The sequence below is a fragment of the Osmerus mordax genome, chromosome 8, assembly GCF_038355195.1.
Source record: "Osmerus mordax isolate fOsmMor3 chromosome 8, fOsmMor3.pri, whole genome shotgun sequence".
NCBI classification, from domain to species: domain Eukaryota; kingdom Metazoa; phylum Chordata; class Actinopteri; order Osmeriformes; family Osmeridae; genus Osmerus; species Osmerus mordax.
Window position 1 is genome coordinate 5,182,602 of NC_090057.1, and position 18,706 is coordinate 5,201,307.

At 49.5% G+C, this 18,706-nt stretch overlaps 1 protein-coding gene across 7 annotated transcripts in view; it reads left to right on the top strand.

The window, feature by feature from the left end:
- The window catches only part of cdc42bpab (CDC42 binding protein kinase alpha (DMPK-like) b), a 48,137-nt gene that overhangs the window by 5,782 nt on the left and 23,649 nt on the right, over positions 1-18,706 (top strand). For all 7 annotated transcript variants that reach the window (XM_067241107.1, XM_067241110.1, XM_067241112.1 and 4 more), the window contains exons 2-7: positions 8,843-8,934; positions 11,671-11,754; positions 12,310-12,405; positions 13,382-13,530; positions 17,453-17,546; positions 18,490-18,690. In XM_067241107.1, the coding sequence (XP_067097208.1) occupies positions 8,843-8,934; positions 11,671-11,754; positions 12,310-12,405; positions 13,382-13,530; positions 17,453-17,546; positions 18,490-18,690 (716 nt within the window). The remainder of the gene's footprint in view (positions 1-8,842; positions 8,935-11,670; positions 11,755-12,309; positions 12,406-13,381; positions 13,531-17,452; positions 17,547-18,489; positions 18,691-18,706) is intronic.

Here is an 18,706-nt window from a genome sequence, read left to right on the forward strand (position 1 = left end):
TCCTGTCGAATCATTCACCCCCTTTCATACTAACCTAAAAACACAGGTAGCCATGGTTGGTGAGAGGAAGGAGGTGGATTGGGATTGAGTCTTTCCATCAGTGTGCTGCGATCTTTACAGAATGTGACAGACATTACAGTTCTCTTTATTAGTCCCAAAGGAAATCCAAGAAACCCAATATCCAGTAGACGACATCAGGGGATCCTGATGAGTGTGTGTGTGTCAGAGCAGGCTGTGAGGGTGACACACACACACACACACACACACAGCTCTTAACCATACTGGCTACAGAATGGAAAAGTGTTTCACACTGAAGGCTAAATGTTCAGCTAGAAGTCGAAAAGTAATAAACTTTTTACAACCCTTTTCCTCCTGTAAATACTTGTATATTTTAGGGTAATTATCGTCCATATGCTCAAAATGCTTTATCCCTGCAGCCAGAGGCTCCTTTTAACAGCTCTGTTGGATGCTTATCTGATGTTGCTGATACCAAAGGGGTTTTCTTAAATGTTCTGCTCAGTGACCACATGCCATTATCGATTGTACTTTGTTGTCATTAAAGTCAATGAATATTTCAACAAGCTCTCTGAAGAACCAGATTATTCTAACACACCATGCATAGATGATCCCAGAGATGTTGCTGGTCCCAACAAGAATATTGTCCTCTCCAATATGCTCACTAGTCATGTGACTGGATAACCTGATCTAGACCAGTGTAGTAGCAAGCGTTTCCAAGTCAACCAGGAAGCTAATGTGTCCAACAGTTAAAAACAAAGATTAGCCAAGATCTGAGGCAAATAGGGTAATATCATCAAAACAGATCCGTCTGACGGTCGTGTGGACAGAGAACTGGCTTAAGCTGGGCCTTCATTTCCTCCTGTTATTCGACTGTCTTTATTATTGTTGAAAAGGAGAATAGTCCAGGGACCCTAACTCCACAACAAGGCTCTGGCTCCTAGCCAGCATCCAGCGATTTAGCAATATTTCCTTTGAAATGTAATACATGTCTCTGCAGTCTGGTGTCGTCCTCGCTGCCTCTCTGAAGGAAGGCCCGGACGCGCACGTCCAGACTTGTCCCCCTCTAGCCAGATGCAAATTTGTGAAATACTTCTGGTTACAAGCCTCAGCACTGACACCTTGGTCTCCCAGGTGATAGTTAGCTCAGCGGACTAGTGGTTTTCAGATGTGACTTCTAGGCTGTGGCCTAGAAATGGAACTGCAGGAGAGAGTGTGAATAACTATTACCCTCCTTCCAGTTACCGCGGTGTTCAAAAAGGGGTCTCCTTTTTGTTTTTCTTCAGGTTCCAGTGTGTGTGATCCTGTGTATGCTGTTGCCACCTAGGTTATGTCATAGAGTCCTATAACCTTCCAGAACCAGAGGGATCGTAAAAATATGATGATTCACCTCTGATGGACCTGGTTCCAGCTCTTCAATGCCAGATCTTTCTGTCCTCCCTTTACCTTAATCCATTTATCAGTTATTATATACTTGATGGTGTGCTTGGGTTTGCACAGTAACAGTTGCTAGGACAGCTCTTGTCAAGCAGATCTCACCAGAGCTCTCCTTGTCAGGTCAGAAACCGAACGGGAGAAGGATGGGTCACTGCAGTATTGAGACAGGGCCCTCCAGATGTATCTGCAGTATTGAGACAGAGCCTCCAGGTGTATCTGCAGTATTGAGACAGGGCCCTCCAGGGGTATCTGCAGTATTGAGATGGCCCCTCCAGGTGTATCTGCAGTATTGAGACAGGGCCCTTCAGGTGTATCTGCAGTATTGAGACAGGGCCCTTCAGGTGTATCTGCAGTATTGAGATGGCCCTCCAGGTGTATGTATTGAGACAGGGCCCTCCAGGTGTATCTGCAGTATTGAGACAGGGCCCTCAGGTGTATCTGCATTATTGAGACAGGGCCCTTCAGGTGTATCTGCAGTATTGAGACGGCCCTCCAGGTGTATGTATTGAGACAGGGCCCTCCAGGTGTATCTGCAGTATTGAGACAGGGCCCTCCAGGTGTATCTGCAGTATTGAGACCAGGGCCCTCCAGGTGTATCTGCAGTATTGAGACAGGGCCCTCCAGGCCCACCTCCAGCCCCTGGGTCTTCCTGTGGGTCCTGATAGACAAGCCCCAGCCAGGCAGAGATCACCTGGCCACTCCCAGCTCCCAGAGGAGCAGAGGGCTAAAGTTACCTGCACCTTGACACACCACCCCACGGCAGGGGGTTGAGGTAGGGAGGGAGGGAGGCGGGAGTGGTGGGTGGACATTTGAACACAGACCGAAAACCCGGATAATCATGTCAAGCAAACGGCAATCTTTTCTCCCTCAGTGACAGGTCGGCTTAAGTGGGGTGGGGTGGGGGGTCAGATTTGTGGAGTGTTTCCTGAAGGTTATCGTCACGTCGTTTGTGATTCCGAGCCCAGCTGTAACAATATGGAAGGGCCTGGTTCTAACCTCTAGTGGTGTTTCTACCTATTCTGTAATTGATGAGGAGAGAGGGAAAGCTGTCCTGCCTGTTTTACAAGGTTACCCCACAGACAGTCTGTCTTGATCACATCATCATCACTCACCGACCCGCACTCACAGTTGAGAATACTTCAGCTCATTTATGTTAAAAGGTTTAAAGTGATCAATGTTTTGGAGGGACCGTAGAGAGAGAGAGAGAGAGAGAGAGAGAGAGAGAGAGAGGAGAGAGAGAGAGAGAGAGAGAGAGAGAGAGAGAGAGAGAGAGAGAGAGAGAGAGAGAGAGAGAGAGAAGAGAGAGAGAGAGAGAGGGGTCCCAGGGGGGGTTCAGGACAGCCTATCTCAGCGGAGCTGGGAGCCTTGCGTGTCACCCAACTCTCCATGGGCCACGGGGCTTGTTGAGAGGGTATTGTGAAGAACCCCACCCCCACTCCCCGGAAACATCTGACATGTGAGCCAAAGGTTCAGACTCTGAGACCTAGAGAGTCATCAGCTCCTTGATGAGACAACCAAGGGCTGCTGGTGAGAGAACTAGTGGCATGTGAGGGCAGCTGCTGCTGTCAGTCTGAGGCCTCCTCCACCCAGAGGCCCTCAATTGAAACGCACCGCAAATTCGCTGTGATTAAAATGCGAGGCCTCCTGCAGACTGAGCCCACACCCTGCTGTCACCATGGTCACCACCATGTCAGATGAAACTAATAAAGCAGTCTCCAAAGTGCAAACGACAATTCAAATAAACCTTGTCTATCTCCAGGTATTTAAGCTATGCAGGCCTCTTTGATCCAAGTCTGGTCTGCTTGAAGCTGAATCCACGCCAGACCAACTCATCTCCTCATCCACAATCAGGGGGATTAGGTATAGCTCAGTGGTTAGAGCATTTGACTGCAGATCAAGACGCAAGGTTCAAATCTCCCCTGAAAGTCGCTTACAGTCAGCTGAACAAACATTTTTGGATCCTGATCGTGACTGTTGCTACGTACGACTTATGTGTTATATTAGGTCGTGATTATTGCTGAATTTACAGTTGTATTTATCCATTTAGCATACTCTTTTATCCAAAGTGACTTACTATCTGTGCTGTAGGTGTGGGACTCTATCCCATGATGTGAATGCAGCACTACAGGGACTTTGCCTGGTTGGGCTGAGCGGAATTCGAACCCGTAATCTAGTGAATAATGCCTGGTATGACAGCTATTCTGCAGACACCAGCGAAGGCACGTTCCTTCCAGAAATGGATGCTTACATCATGACTGCAGTGACACACACACACACAAACACACACACAAAAATGTCCCATAACTCTTGGCACAGTTGTTGGTACATTTTTGGTACACATTCACACAGTTTCCTTCACTACACACACACAAACACACACATACATAGACACCCGCACACACACGCAAACATGTCCCATGATTTTTGGCACAGTTGATTACTGAAGTTGTGGTGTATATAAACCGTTTAATCTTCAAGGTTTAAACCTTATTAGTGTGTGGATTATCAGTTAGAAGTTTTTCCTCATGTTTGCATGTTTGCGTGAGTGGGTAGGCTTTTCTCACAGTAGTAATGTCATGACACAATCCAGATCGAATCTATTGTTTGTCTGGTCGCCTTTCTCCCTCCCTCTGTCCCTCCCTCTGGCATCTTAATATTTTGGGAACATCCTGTTTGTGTGTTTACTGCTAAGCCCAGATCGTTTGGTTTAGCTTTCCATGTCTGACCAGCTTTCCCCTTAAATTACAGCAGTATGTGTGTCTGTGCCGGTGTGTATGTGTGTCTGTGTGTGTCTGAGCCTGTGTGTGGTGTGTGTGTGTGTGTCTGTGCCTATGTGTGTGTGTCTGTGTGTGTGTCAGGGGTCTAGAAGACCAACATGGCTCTGGGAATCCTGGTGTCACTGGTGTGCAGTGTAGCGTTAAACTCAATTTAATGCTCTGGTGCATGTTTATGTTGTGTGTAAGCGATTCCCAGAATGTGTTATATGTATTTTGGTACTTATTAATGAATTTATCAGTGTGCCCGCTTGTCTGTGATGGCTGACATACATCACACATGACAAAACACACGCTGGGTTCCTCTCCTTGGCATGGCCTCAGGGGAAACGTTAGATTTAGCTGTTGGAGACTGAGTCAGGGTTTTGGCTGCGACGCTCTTCCTCGCCCCCCCTCACATCTGTGCTTCCCAGACCCCCCTGGCCACGACTCCAAGGGCCTGCTTCAGTTTTCATCTGTAATTTGGGTAATTTACTGGGTAGTTTAAGCTACTTGCAATTAAATGCTAAAAGGGTTAGCTTTATTTTTGGACTGCTTGTTCATGTCCACTTTCGGGTCACTTTCCAACTCCAGCACCCCCCCTTTTTCCCTGCTTCGTAACTTGTTCTAGATTTTCTCTTTGATAACCGACCACTTTGCTGCCGGGCTCCCTCCCTCAATTTGGTTGTATTTATCTACTCTTTATTTAACTAGGAAGTACCAGTGAAATAATGGCTCTTCTGTGGAAGCGAGACCTTTCCCAGAGGGTGAGCCTTGTGAAGGGCTAGTCTACTCCTTACTTCTTTCAGCTTTTATCCTAAGCAATTTACAAAGGAGTATTTGAACCTGAGACCTCTTGATTTGCAGGCAAAAGCTCTAACCACTGAACCAAACCTATCCTCCCTCACTCAAACTCCTAGGGCCACTCACTGCTGTGTTTGGAGTAGAATCGTGGCAGCTGTTTGACAGAGCCAAGTACAGAACCCTTATAGGAGTATAGAATGAACATATTCTTATTTCTGTTTTGAAATTGTGCCCGATAGTAAGTGGTAGAGGAGAAACTCCAGGTTGTTGTAATGGCCTAGTGGTTACCGGGGCTGTTGGGTTTGAACTCAGGCCAGCGTGGTCCAGGTCAGGCTGTGGTGGGGAACCCAGGTGGGGTTACGAGGTGTGACGGTCGGCCCTAGGCTACCTCCTCCTGTGGTTTCTCACAAGGCTGTTTCCAGGTCACCCTCCTATCCTCTACTTCCCCTCACCTCATGGCTCTCCTCCTCTCCTTCCCTCTCCACTCGTCTCTCTCTCTCTCTCCACTCCTCTCTCTCTCTCTCTCTCCTCTGCAAACTGCATTTTTGTGTCGTTACCTCACTGTGGTGGTAAATAATCCCTCTGATGGCTTCCAGATGTCCCAGGACCTGCTGTACTGACACAGCTCTGCTGCTGGGAAGGGAGGCAGGGAGGGTAGGGGAGACGGAGGGGGGGGGGGGAGAGAGGGATGGAGGTAAAAGGGGTTTATGGATGGAAGAAGGGGGGTAGAGAGGGACAGAGAGATGGATGGGCAAGGGAGGCATGGAGTGATGGATGGAGGGATGGATAGAGGGGATGGATAAAGGGATGGATAAAGGGATGGATAGAGGGATGGATAGAGGGGATGGATGGATAGAGGGGATGGATAGAGGGATGGATAAAGGGATGGATAGAGGGATGGATAGAGGGATGGATAAAGGGATGGATAGAGGGGATGGATAAAGGGATGGATAGAGGGGATGGATAGAGATATGGATAAAGGGATGGATAAAGGGATGGATAGAGGGATGGATAAAGGGATGGATAGAGGGGATGGATGGAGGGATGGATAAAGGGATGGATAGAGGGAGGGAGAAAGGGCAGAAAGAGAGATACCCCTTTTTCTGCCCTTTCTCCTCTTCTTTACTCCCCCACCCACATCTGCCTCTCTATTTCCATCTCTACCCGACCACTCTCTCCATCCCTCCCTCTACACAGGACTCATTAAGTAACGCAGGCAGAATCAGCAGACTGACAAATGCATTGCACCGTGGCTGTATCGCACATTATGCACACAAGCAGAATACACAGACGTGGGAAACTCAGGACTCTTAAGAGAGGCCCATTTCTGAGGCCTGAATATGTCTAACGTTGCTGCCACAGCGTGAACACACTTATCAGTAATGAGTGTTCAGACTGTTCAGACTGGAGGGAGAGCAGACAGCCCTAGATTGGACTGATAACCAGAAGGATTTGCTTCTAACCAGTCTGGCTATGGATTAGTTGGCTCTACGTATGTTTTTCCAGTTGCACGGCACAGGCCTGCAGTGTGAGTTTCTGTGTACGAGCGTGGGTTTCTGGATGAGAAACATTCGGCGGTTCTTGTGCTGAATGAGTGACACTTTGTCAAGTTCCAGTCCGGGGAAGAACATTGAAGGTCTTTGAGAGCTCTTGCAAAACCTCAGAGAAGACAAAGAGAGAGCCAGTCAGAGTTGGGCCGGGACCGGCGTGCCCAAGGCATCACAAACAGGCCGGCGCCACACCTTGTCATAGCAACCGCTGCCGTGTTTGGAACCACCTGTGTGTTTTGATAGTGATGTCGTGAGTCGTGACTGTGAGGCCTTTGTCTCGAGGAGTGTGTGAAGAAGGGGACCATGTCACAATGCCTCTACCGTCAGACGAATGGAACTCCTGAACCTTGAGTCAATCTTGGGAGACTGGTGTGTGTGTGTGTGTGGATATGTGTGTGTAGGTATGTGTGTGTGTGGATGCGTTTGTGTGTGTTAAACGTGTTCAAGTGTGTCAAAGTGTGATGTTTAGCCTACAGTGTCGCAGGCTTGTTTTTAAGGTCCTGCAGTAATAAACAACTGGTCTCTATTTATAAACCCAACCTGCCGGATCATCTCTGCTTCTGTGGTACAGGCGGGCCTCTTTTATGAGGACCTTCAACTGCAGAAGGAACCACCTGCCATAAACAATAGCCCACTATTGACATCATTCATAAAAAGCAGAGGGGTTTGTTTGCTTTGGCCTTGCTTCTTACTAAGGCTACAGTGAGAAAGTTCTTTAGCTCCACACAGCAGCCTGTGTGCTGGATTCCGACACGCCAGGCAGACTCAGGAGGCTGTTTGTGTGTCTCAGGTCTCTGTGGAGGGCCGTACTGTGGGGCTGGTCTAACACCAAACACATTCTTATCTCTGCAGTCATTCTTATCTCTGCAGTCAGGCTCTGCGTTGGCCTTCAGCTACTAATCAGCACACACACACACACACACACACAGTAGTGGTGAATTTCAGGTGTGTGTAGTGGTTAGGGGCAGGTGTGTGTTGTGATTGGGGGCAGGTGTAGGTGTGTTGTCAGATATCTGCTGAGCTCTAATAGCCTCATGGTAATGGACCCAGACAGAGCCAGGTGCCAGGAGCCCCTGGCTCTGTGCCAGGCCAGACCAGGCCAGACCAGGCCAGGCAGGACTGGGGCTATGTTCCAGGGTGTCAGGGCGTTTCAGGATGTTGAATGGCTGCCAACCCTCAAGATCTCAAGACCTCAGCCACCTCAATCCTACACCCTGGTCTGGCTCTGGTGTGGATCTGGTTTGATCATGGTCCAGGTCTGGCTATCAGCTGATCCTGTTCTGGTTCGGATATGTCACGGCTTGGGCAGTCAGACGGAAATTTCCGGGCTGGTTTGCACCTTGCGTCAGGATTAGTAAATAAGCTAATTAGTGTGCCAAAAAGCTTTCTTTGCCAGTCTATATTAACACCCAAACCAGGACAAATTCTCCCTCTCTCAGTCGCTAGGCAGCAGAGACGCCTGTCTGAATGCGGTTGATAACTGCTTCAGCTCTAGATTACACTGTGAGATCATATAATATGATAATCCCGTTACAGCAGATAGGAGCTGATGCATCCATAAGAGACTGTGATACTGTGCAGGGTAATGAAATTGAGTGTGTCTGCTGAGCTGTGTTGAGTCATCACTTCCGGGTGAGATTCACGCTGGCGGTAGGGCTGTGAGACTCAATGAGGACGAGGGTCCAGGAAACCTGGTCTGACACACATTTGGATTGATGATCTATCCGAAGTGCTTGCCTTCCGCTCTAGGCCAGGCCAGGAGGGTGTAGGGAGGTGGAATTGTCATGAGTTATGTAGGTGTTTTTCTTGGTACTAGATGCTGATCTGCATGTGTGAAGACCTCTGTGACATGGCTTGTAAGCTGGATATGGAGTCTAGTCTGGAACAGGTGTAGGTGGGTGTGGCTCAGCATTGTCTGCAGATCAGAAGTGTCACAGGTTCAAATATCGTGACATTGTTGGCTAAAAGCATCTGCTAAGTGGGTACATGTAACTGTAACAGGAATCTGTATGTGTCTGTGCCTCGATCATCTTGAGAATCGCTCGCTGTATGATGCAATGTCATGTGTAAAGTTGTTTGGATGAGCGGGTCGCATCAAGTAACACAATCTTGTCAAAATCTCGACACACAAAACCGCGTTTATCCAACCTTGACACATACCTTTCAAATCAGTCTCTGTCACCTCTCTGCCCTGTCTGTGATCCCAGCCTCTACCACACTGCCAAGCAGACACACGGCCTCCTGTATCCATCCCTTGACCCTGTCTCCTCTCCTCTCCCGCAGCCAAACCCTTCACCTCCAGGGTCAAGCAGATGCGCCTACACAAGGAGGACTTTGAGATCCTCAAGGTGATTGGTCGTGGGGCCTTCGGTGAGGTAAGCAACTTCTCTCCCTGTCAGCTATTTACACAACAGAACCACCAATCAGCATGACTCGTGTAAAGGAACGCAGGTGCTCCCAGTGACGGTGTGTGTGTTTGGGGTAAACCGATCTGGGTGGAAGTGAAAGCAGGCCTCATTGGTGAGTTGCTGTGGGTCCAACTGAAACACGGTTATTACGTGTTCAGGGGGAGTGATGTCAGTGCTGGGGAATGCTGGAGAGTCAGGTAGTGATGGCAGACACTGCAGTTTAGGATTACATATGTCCAACACACACACACACACACACAAGATTATAGATGGTGCAGTGTGGGGCTGGAACGTACACATGTGTACACTCACACTAACACAATAAACCTACACCCTCACATAAACACACACATTCACAACCTACAGTAGCTACACACACATCCCCCTCACCTATGTAAGCTGAGCCCTGCCTGTTCTCTGTATTTGGAGTCTGGGCCAGGGTCCAGGCCTCTTAAGTCCTGGTTCTACCCTGTTCTCTTTGACCGCTGGAAGAACATCATTAACGTTCCTCCCTCCTCCCTCTGTTCCAAACCGTGTCAGTGCTATTCTCGACGCTGTGACGTTAGCAGTGCGGTAAGCGCTACCGTAACGCATGAACGCTTGTTCTTATTTTGTTAATGATACTAGCGCCTGTGGCGCGCCTGGTTCGGCACCTGGTCCTTGCGATGAAGGAGCAGAGCCTTCCAGCACACCAGATGTGGATTTGTCGCAGCCCTCTTGGTAAATCAGAAACGAGCAATGGGTTACCCGATAGCACACTTGCTAGGTAGCGTGAGTTTGAATCGCTAGCTAGCTTATAAAGTTTGGAGTGAGTTAGCTAGCAAAAAAGACGATTAACTCACGCTACCTAGCAAGACTATAGCTAGTTCCGGACTTGTGCTAGCGGTGGTACACTGACAGCTAAAAGATAGCTTTTTTAGTATTTTAGAGTAAATAGTCCAAATTGCCCAATGAAAATACAGCTTACTGACCGGTAAGTTCTAGCGGTGAAGGGTGGAGTTATCGGACCTGGAAGCTGTGGGAAGAAGATAGGGAGGGAAAGAAGTAGTTTCAGCCAGGATGTTTTTATTTCATCCTCCCATTGTCAGCGTTGGAAGAGAAATGGCGTGTGTGCGTGGCGTTTGAGCTTTCCTGATGAATGGCTTTCCTCCGACTGCAGTGTGGAGCATGTGGGCCCGGGCCTCACACAGACCCGAGAGGAGAAAGCTAGGAAAACAGGGCGAAGGGAGGGATGGAAAGATGGAGGGATAACGGGGAGGGAAGGAGGGATTTAGGGGGGGACTAAACACAAGGTCACTGCCAAAAACAGTTTGCTCTCCCTCCTCTCTTCCTCTCCTCCTTTCTTCCTCTCCTCCTCTCTTTGCTTGATCAGATCACTCGGGGAAACCCAAACAGTGGAGGAATGTTATCATTGCATTAGCATTCTCCCTCTCGTTCTACACTGCTCATTTAATGGACTGCAGACTGTGTGTGTTATGTTACTATGTGCTTTATGTTGCCGTGTGTGTTTGTGTGTCCACGTGTGTATCTATTTCACACGTGTGCTTGTGTGCGGCCATGCGTGTGTGGTAGTGTATCTGTTTCTGTGTGTGTGTGTGTGTGTGTGTGTGTGTGTGTGTGTGTGTGGTGGAGTGAAGGGGAGGGAAGAAGGCCCTCGCTTGTGTCCTTCCTGGCAGCCAAAGCACTCTAGTTGTCTGGCCTCCTGCAGCCGGCTACTCTACTGGTTTGAGGAATGCTCCCTGCTCCCTTGTTTATACCGCCTAACAATGGACAGAGGGCTTGCGTCACAGGTGTCAGAGAACCGCAAGTGCCGCCTCGACTGTCATCCTATCACCGCCACCGAACCGCTGAAACCCAACCAAACCCCAAAGCTCCCGTTCCTGTTTTATTTACTCCTCTCTCTGGTTTTAAGTCAGAAAAACATCTTGCCCTGCCTCCAACCCCCCCTCCCATTGGTGCTGTAGCCTCTGATTGTGTCATCACCTGTCTTCCATTCCTCACATGTTACTGGGTCTTTAATCTGTCAACATGTCAGCCAGAATTGTACTGCACTGTACTGACCCATGCTGTCATATTGACTAGAATCTGGGGAGGGTGTAGCTCAGTGGTTAGAGCATTTGACTGCAGATCCAGCAGTCGCAGGTTAAAATTGCCCCTGAACTGTATATCACTTTGGATAAAAGTGTCTGCTTGATGAATACATTATTATTTTAGAAGCATGATACACAAAGATAGTAGTTGTCAAGTGCCGGATCATTGTGGTCTAACTGAGCATGCTCACTGTAGTGATGTCCTGTTGATCCGGGAGGATCCCAGCTGTGAGAGAGGATCCAGGTGGTGCCTCTCTCTCCAGAGCAGGGGTCACTGCCTCAGTGTACGAGGTCGCTTCCTGTGTCCCTTCTTCCTATTCCTGTTCCCCCTCTCCTCCTCCAAGGCCTGAGGAGACAGTTAAAACAGTCATCCCTCCATCCCTTCCTCCATCCCTCCGTCTCTCCATCCCTCCTTTCCTTCTCTAGGTTATCACTGATCACAGTTGATTGAAAGATATTGATTGGTGCAGGGAGAGATTTGAATACAAACCCACAATTTGAATGCAGATCAAGGGATGCCGTAGTTGAAAGAGAGGTGCCTGTCTTGCGTACAGTCTCCCTCTCCGGTGCTTGTCCTCCGTCCTGACCTCTCCATCTGATCGTCCTTCCACAGGTTGCCGTGGTGAAGGTGAAGAATGCAGACAAGGTGTTTGCCATGAAGATCCTCAACAAGTGGGAGATGCTGAAGAGAGCGGAGGTGAGCAACGACAACATGTCAACACACTCTCGTTCAGCTGAGACAAAAACCGGAGCTGTCCATTCATAGTTTTTTTTATTTTAAGGATACATTTTAATAATCTAAAAGACTGTTAATTTTCAGTTTTGGATTTGGTGGTTGAGGCCACATGTCAGTTTTAGCTCCATGATGTGCTTTCCACATGACCCTCCCCTGCTTGTCAGTCAGACATTCCTATTGGTCTCTGAGGCGTCTGTATGCATGCGTCTGGACATGGGAAGCTGTCTAGAAAAACAATCCAACTGTAGCCTGTACACTCACACACACAAACACACATACATACACTAACACACCCAAATCAAATAAAACTTTATCTGCATAACCCCAGTTTACAAGCAACGTCTCAAAGGGTTTCACAGCAGCCTCCAGACCAGCCTAACCACTCACCCACACTGAACACCGGAACCCACACGGACAGAGACAGCTGGTTAGATGTGAACTAGGCTAGGATGCGTACGCACGAAGACGCCCTCTGGTGATGATGTGGGCTGACCTTTGACCTTTGACCCTGTGCAGACGGCGTGTTTCCGCGAGGAGCGCGACGTGCTGGTGAACGGAGACAGCCAGTGGATCACCACCCTGCACTACGCCTTCCAGGATGACATCAACCTGGTGAGACACACCTATACACACATCCCTCACACACCTATACCCACACACACACCCCTTACATCTACACCTGGATCTGCGCCACAGCTACACCGTTCGACACGCCTTTCGGACGCCTGGTGATGCTTCTGCCTCATCCGTCTCAAACCTTCATCAGCTTCATAACCTTTAAAGAGGCCGCTACCATAGGACAGCACTTAACGAGGAGGGTAGGTGGGAAGGGCAGAGGAACGGAGGGGCTGTTTTCCACATGAAAGAATCCAGGAGGGAAAGAGGGAAGAGAAGATGATGTCATAGAGGGGGGGATATAGAATGCACGGGAGGGGAAGATAAGAGTTAACATAAAAGACTGTGGGGGGGGGGGGGGGGGGGGGGGGTTCTGATTGGCCGAGACCACATTCTACAGGGTTTTTATTGGCTGGGGTAATGCGTCCAGACTTCCTCAGTGACCCCTGGTTCAAATGACAGGGCCGTCCGCCATTCTCTGCATTCTCACAACACATGTTGGTGTTGCCCCCCCCCATACCCGAAGAGAGACATGGCACCCAGCTGAGCCTGAAGAGAGACATGGCACCCGGCTGAGCCTGCTGCTGTTCTCCAGGGAACTCCTCAGGAGACAACGTGGAACTGGAGCTCAGTCCGGCCGCCCCGGGGGAATGCCGCTGACGTTAGTGAGAGTCGAGTGAGAGAGGTGAAAGAGGGTGTGAGAGGAGAGGGACCCTAGCGGAGACTAGAATCTAATTTCAATATATTAAATGAGAGCTTACAGCAGGGTCGGAGTGGCTGTCGGGAGATTTCTCAAACGGCCGCGGCATAATGCAACAAAAAAACTAACAGTATATATAATAATAAGACACGGTCGTGGGCAGGTCTGCGTTTAAAAGTCCCGGGCCGTTTTTCAGTCCCAGTCCAGACCTGGCTTGCAGTTATATCTTTTCAGTATGTTTATATATATTTTTTCTCCCCCCCCCCCCCTCAGTACCTGGTGATGGACTACTACGTGGGAGGAGACCTGCTGACGCTGCTCAGTAAGTTTGAGGACCGCCTGCCCGAGGACATGGCTCGCTTCTACCTGGCTGAGATGGTCCTGGCCATCGACTCTGTCCACCAGCTGCACTACGTTCACAGGTGAGAGGCAGCACGGAACACATGGGGATGGTAGATACTGTATACACACACACACACTATATAGCATGGTGGGATGGGTATTGGAACGCACAGCCCAGGTTGAATCGTGATCCCAGAATGCGGCGCTGGAACATGATTGGTTCAAAGAAAATATGATAAAAATGAGCTGCTGTTTGTATCAAACGGTCAGGGAGCAGCCCTCGGTGCTCATGGGATAGCTGGTCCTTCTGTGGGGGGAACCAATCAGTGTCTCATTCACAGGAAGTTGTCACTTTACCTCCACTTTACTTCCAAGCACCTCGCATGGGGAATTAGTTTGCGTCCTCTAAAACGGGTGGGAGGGGGGAGGAATCAGAGAGGGAGAGATGGAGAAGAGAGATAAATAAAAAAGAAAGAGAGAGATGAGAGAGGTAGGGAGAGAAAGAGAATTAAAAAAGGAGATAGTTAAGCCAGCTCTGTTGGGTGTGCCTGCGTTCGCTGCAGTCAGGGATCCCAGAATGCAGTGCAGGCTCGCAGGGAAGCAGGCCCACTAAGTGTATGGTGTCTTGTGGGGGCTGTGGGGGTTAGTGGTGTGGGAGAGGGCTGGATCGGGGGAGGGGTTTGGGGGGAGGGGGGGGGGGGGGGCGGTCGTGTTGCTACTCTTTGAGGCCCCTGGGGACGCTTTGGGATGGTAATGATGGGTTGCGTGGCCGGGGGTGTGGCCGCCCCCCCTCCTCTCGTGAGAGTTTGGCACGCTCGGTTTGTGGAGACAGCCAGCGCACATCCCCTGAGGAGGGTGTGTCCTGTTCCCTGCACTGGGCGTGTGTGTTTGGTGTGTGCTTATATATGTTTGTGTGTGTGTGGTGTATGCTTGCTTGCGTGTGTCTGTGTGTGTGGTGACTCTGTGTGTGTGTATATGGGGAGGGTGTGTCTTTTCTTCATGACTAACTGAAAGGACAATACATTACATTAACCCTATCATTTGCAGGATTTCAAGCCCTTTAAGTCTGTCGGTGGTGGTGTACAGTATCTCTCACTATGTCCATACCAGTAGGCCACATTAAGAGGGGGAAGCAGAGTGGCCTAGTTTATAGAAATGGACAAAAGTAGTCAAGCACTTTAGTCCTGGAAAGCAAAGCCTCTGGAAACATAATGCCTAATCAGTGATACTCTAATTAGTCTGTTATTATGATTTAGCTTTTCGTCTAGCCTGTTTCCACCCTCCATGTTTATGGTAGTTAAACAGTTGACCCTGCTTCTCTAGAGCACTAAATCAATCACTCAAGGGAAGAATTTCTTTTTTCGTTGACACTTTCAAAAACGGTTTCTTCAACACTTGCTTTGACAAATGAGACTGAGAATGAATAGAAATGAATCGGATAACAAAGAGTCTTTAGTGGACGTCCTTCTGTCCCCCTTGTCCCGGTCAATGACCCAGCCGGCCCGGTGATTGGCCGGTTTGACCCTGCAGGCCTGGTGATTGGTCAGCTGTGTGCATGGCCTCCCACAGGGACTAAGACATGCTTGATTGGACCAGCCCAGCATGGCTGAGCTCTCTTTTAGCTGGCCCCGCATCCGCCTCCTGTCGTTGCGTGTGTGTGTGTGTGTGTGCGCGCGTGTGCAAGTGTGCTGTTGCCTATTGATCAGAGCCATATGCGTGCTGTATTATTGATCCAGCCCTCTGTGATTCACAGCCCTGTTTACACCCACTGATCTTAGAGAGTAAGGAATTCATCAGACACACCTATAAAACATGCACACACTAATATACATACACATATACACATACATTAACCAATCATAGACCCACCACAAAACGTTGGTACTGTAAAATGCCCTGACTGCATAAGGAATACCTGGGCTTTGACCAGGTCAAATGATCATCTCTTGATGGGAGGGTGGGAGGGTGTTTGTGTTGTCATGCCGCACTCTCTTTGTCTTTATCCCTAGGAGACAGTGTGTGTGTGTGTGTGTGTTTCCCAGTGTAAGGGGGGTTGGTGTCGAGGGGTCCAGATGGCCCTCACAGATGGATACTACGGTCTTAGAGTGTGTGTGTGTGTGTGGTGCATGTGTGTGTGTGTCTGTGGTCTTAGAGGAGATTAGCTCCCTCTATTCTCAGCGCCGCTGCTCCTTAAGACCTGCGGTGGCCATGCGCCGGAACACTGTAGCCCAATTAGCCACCCAGCGTCCTGTGCTAACTAGCCTAGCGTTAGCCTAGCGCACTTACCATCAGCAACCCAGCCTCCTCAACGAACTAGCCTAGCGTTAGCCTAGCGCACTTAGCATTAACGCCCACCGTGACTTGTCTGTGTGAAGTTTAAGCCCTGTTAAAGCCTTGGCTCTACAGCCCTGGGGTCAATAACCTGGCTGCACACCTCACGTCACAACAGGGAGAGAGGAGGAGGGAGAGGGGATAAGAAGATGGGGGGAGAGACATAGAGATGTAATGAAGGAGAGAGAGAGCTGGGGCAGAGAGAGGTTGGGGAGAGGTAAATACGTCTGGAGCGAGGGGGACAGAGAAGAGAGAGAAGCGAGGGAGGGGGGATTGAGGGAGGGAGCCATGTTTGTGTGATCTCTGCTCATTAGCAACTCAGAGGTTTCACTTGGCTAATTGGTTTATGAGGAAGAGGAACTCCCCCGCATGCTGTCTGCTCTCTGTGGCATTACGGCAAGGAAACACACACAAACACACACAGGGCTAAAACCAGTCAGGGCCAAAGCCAAACTTGGACAGGGGAACACTCCCTCACACACACACAGGGTGACTGACAGCTGTCTTGGGTTGAAGAAGTCAAAGCGATGTGATACAGCACAGTTCCTAGTACCTTGGGGAACACCGGAAAGACCGTTTTGCAGTGCGAGAGTCTGTATCCATGAATGTCTCGTTTTATAAGGATGTGATTGTGTCCATAGCTGCAGTGGAGAAGCCTCCCTCCATGTCATGTTGACTGGAGCCTTTGTCAGGGGACTGGAGGAGGAGGGCATGGGGTTTCCTGGCCAGCAGTGATTAACGTTGTGCTGATGTCGTTAAATAACTCCCAGAGAACATGTGGAGTCGTTCCAGGATATTAGATGGTCTGTGTGTGTTTGTCTGTGTGCGTGGGTTTGTGTGTGTGTGTGTTTGGGAGTGTCATGTTAGAGTGTGTGTTTGCCTGTTTGTGTGTGTTTGGTTGTGTATGTGTTTTTCTGTGTGTTTGGTTGTGTGCGGATGTTTGCCTGTGTGTGTGTGTGTGTGTGTGTGTTTGTTTGGCAGTGTGTGCGAGAGGCTTCTGTGTGAGAGAGGCAGAGTGGAAACATCGCCTGATAAATTACAGGTTGGCTTAATTAAGAAGTATTTGCATCATCACCACTAATGCTGTCATGCGACCCAGTGTGTGTGTGTTTGCATGCGTGTGCGTGTATGACAGGGACACGTATGGTGTTATATCTGCAAGCCACGCCATGTACTTGGTGAACACATAAGAGCACTTTACAGGCCTGGTGTCGTGTCTAAAGGGGAAGTGAGGTCATAGAGCAGTAGAACACACCAATCAGAGTAGAGGTGTATTTTTAGCCCGGGACCCTGGGTAAAGCAGACCACCCTGGAAACTGCAGGTCAACTAGGCCAAACTACACCACCTGGTCACCTCTGACCCTGGTAACCTGCTAGGACTGTCCACACCACCCCACCCTCCCTGTCACACATCTGTCTGTCTGCTTCTTTTGTTTTCTTCTCTCTCTCTCTCTCTCTCTCTCTCTCTCTCTCTCTCTCTCTCTCTCTCTCTCTCTCTCTCTCTCTCTCTCTCTCTCTCTCTCTCTCTCTCTCTCTCTCTCTCCATCAATCTCTCTCTATCACTCTCTCTCTCACTCCCCCCCCCCCCTCTCTCTCAAAGGTATCAGTGTATTTACTTTGGTCTCTCTCTCCTTCCCTCCCTCCATTCCTCCCTCCCTTCATCCTTCTCAGGGATATAAAACCAGACAACATTCTGATGGACATGAACGGTCATATCCGCCTGGCTGACTTTGGCTCCTGTCTCAAGCTGATGGAGGACGGAACGGTGAGCTTCACACACACACACACACACACACACACACCTACACCCTCACACACACTTTCACACACACACACACACACACACACACACACACACACACACACACACACACACACACACACACACACACACACACAGTTTTCTTTTATACCTGCCCTGGTCCAACCCAAACACTTCCAGTCACCAGCATCCACCCCAGACAGGCCCACTCCTGGGCTGTGAGTGTGTGTGTGTGTGTGAGAACTTGTAAAGACACTTCTCCAGTATCATTGTTCTGACCCAGGGTGGGGTAGAGGGTTTGGGGGCCCCAGGATGGGGGCGGAGGGTTGGGGGGATTCTTTGATGTGCGAGGGGCCTGGTGAGAGACGGGGACTAAACTAAGTCGTTTGGCCTGACTCTGGGGCTCCATGAGTCATGTGGTCCCTGGTAAATAAACCTGAGTTTGGCAGGCGGTCCTACTGGATTACAAGCTGATGTTCTGACATTTCAGAGATGAAAACAGCAGAGTGTGTGTGTGTGTGTGTCACGGCATCCGAAGCTACAGATGCCTTGAACGGGAAATCCGTGGTGGTTTTTGAAACTCACTCCAACCGTGACTTGTTGAATATTTATTATATATCCACTGTACATAAACGTTGCGTAACAAAATAGTGTGTGTGGTCAAAAGTGGCATTAAACCCATTAAACTCAACCCATCCGACACAGCTAGACTGACTGACAAACTAGCCGCCATGACTAGGCGAGTATATGGCATCACCCAACCAGCACAACCACAGGGCTGCAAGCACTCAATGCAAATCACGCCACATTCAACAGGCTACACAACCACACACACACACACATATATACATATGTATATATATATATATATATATATACAGTATATATAAAACCAGGAAACGGCTACAACAGTATCTGTGTGTCCCTCCCTCCCTCCCTCCCTCAGGTCCAGTCCTCCGTGGCGGTAGGAACCCCAGACTACATCTCCCCAGAGATCCTGCAGGCGATGGAGGATGGCAAGGGCAAGTACGGCCCCGAGTGTGACTGGTGGTCCCTGGGGGTGTGCATGTACGAGATGCTGTACGGAGAGACCCCCTTCTACGCAGAGTCCCTGGTGGAGACGTATGGCAAGATCATGAACCACAAGGTGAGGCTGGGGCCAG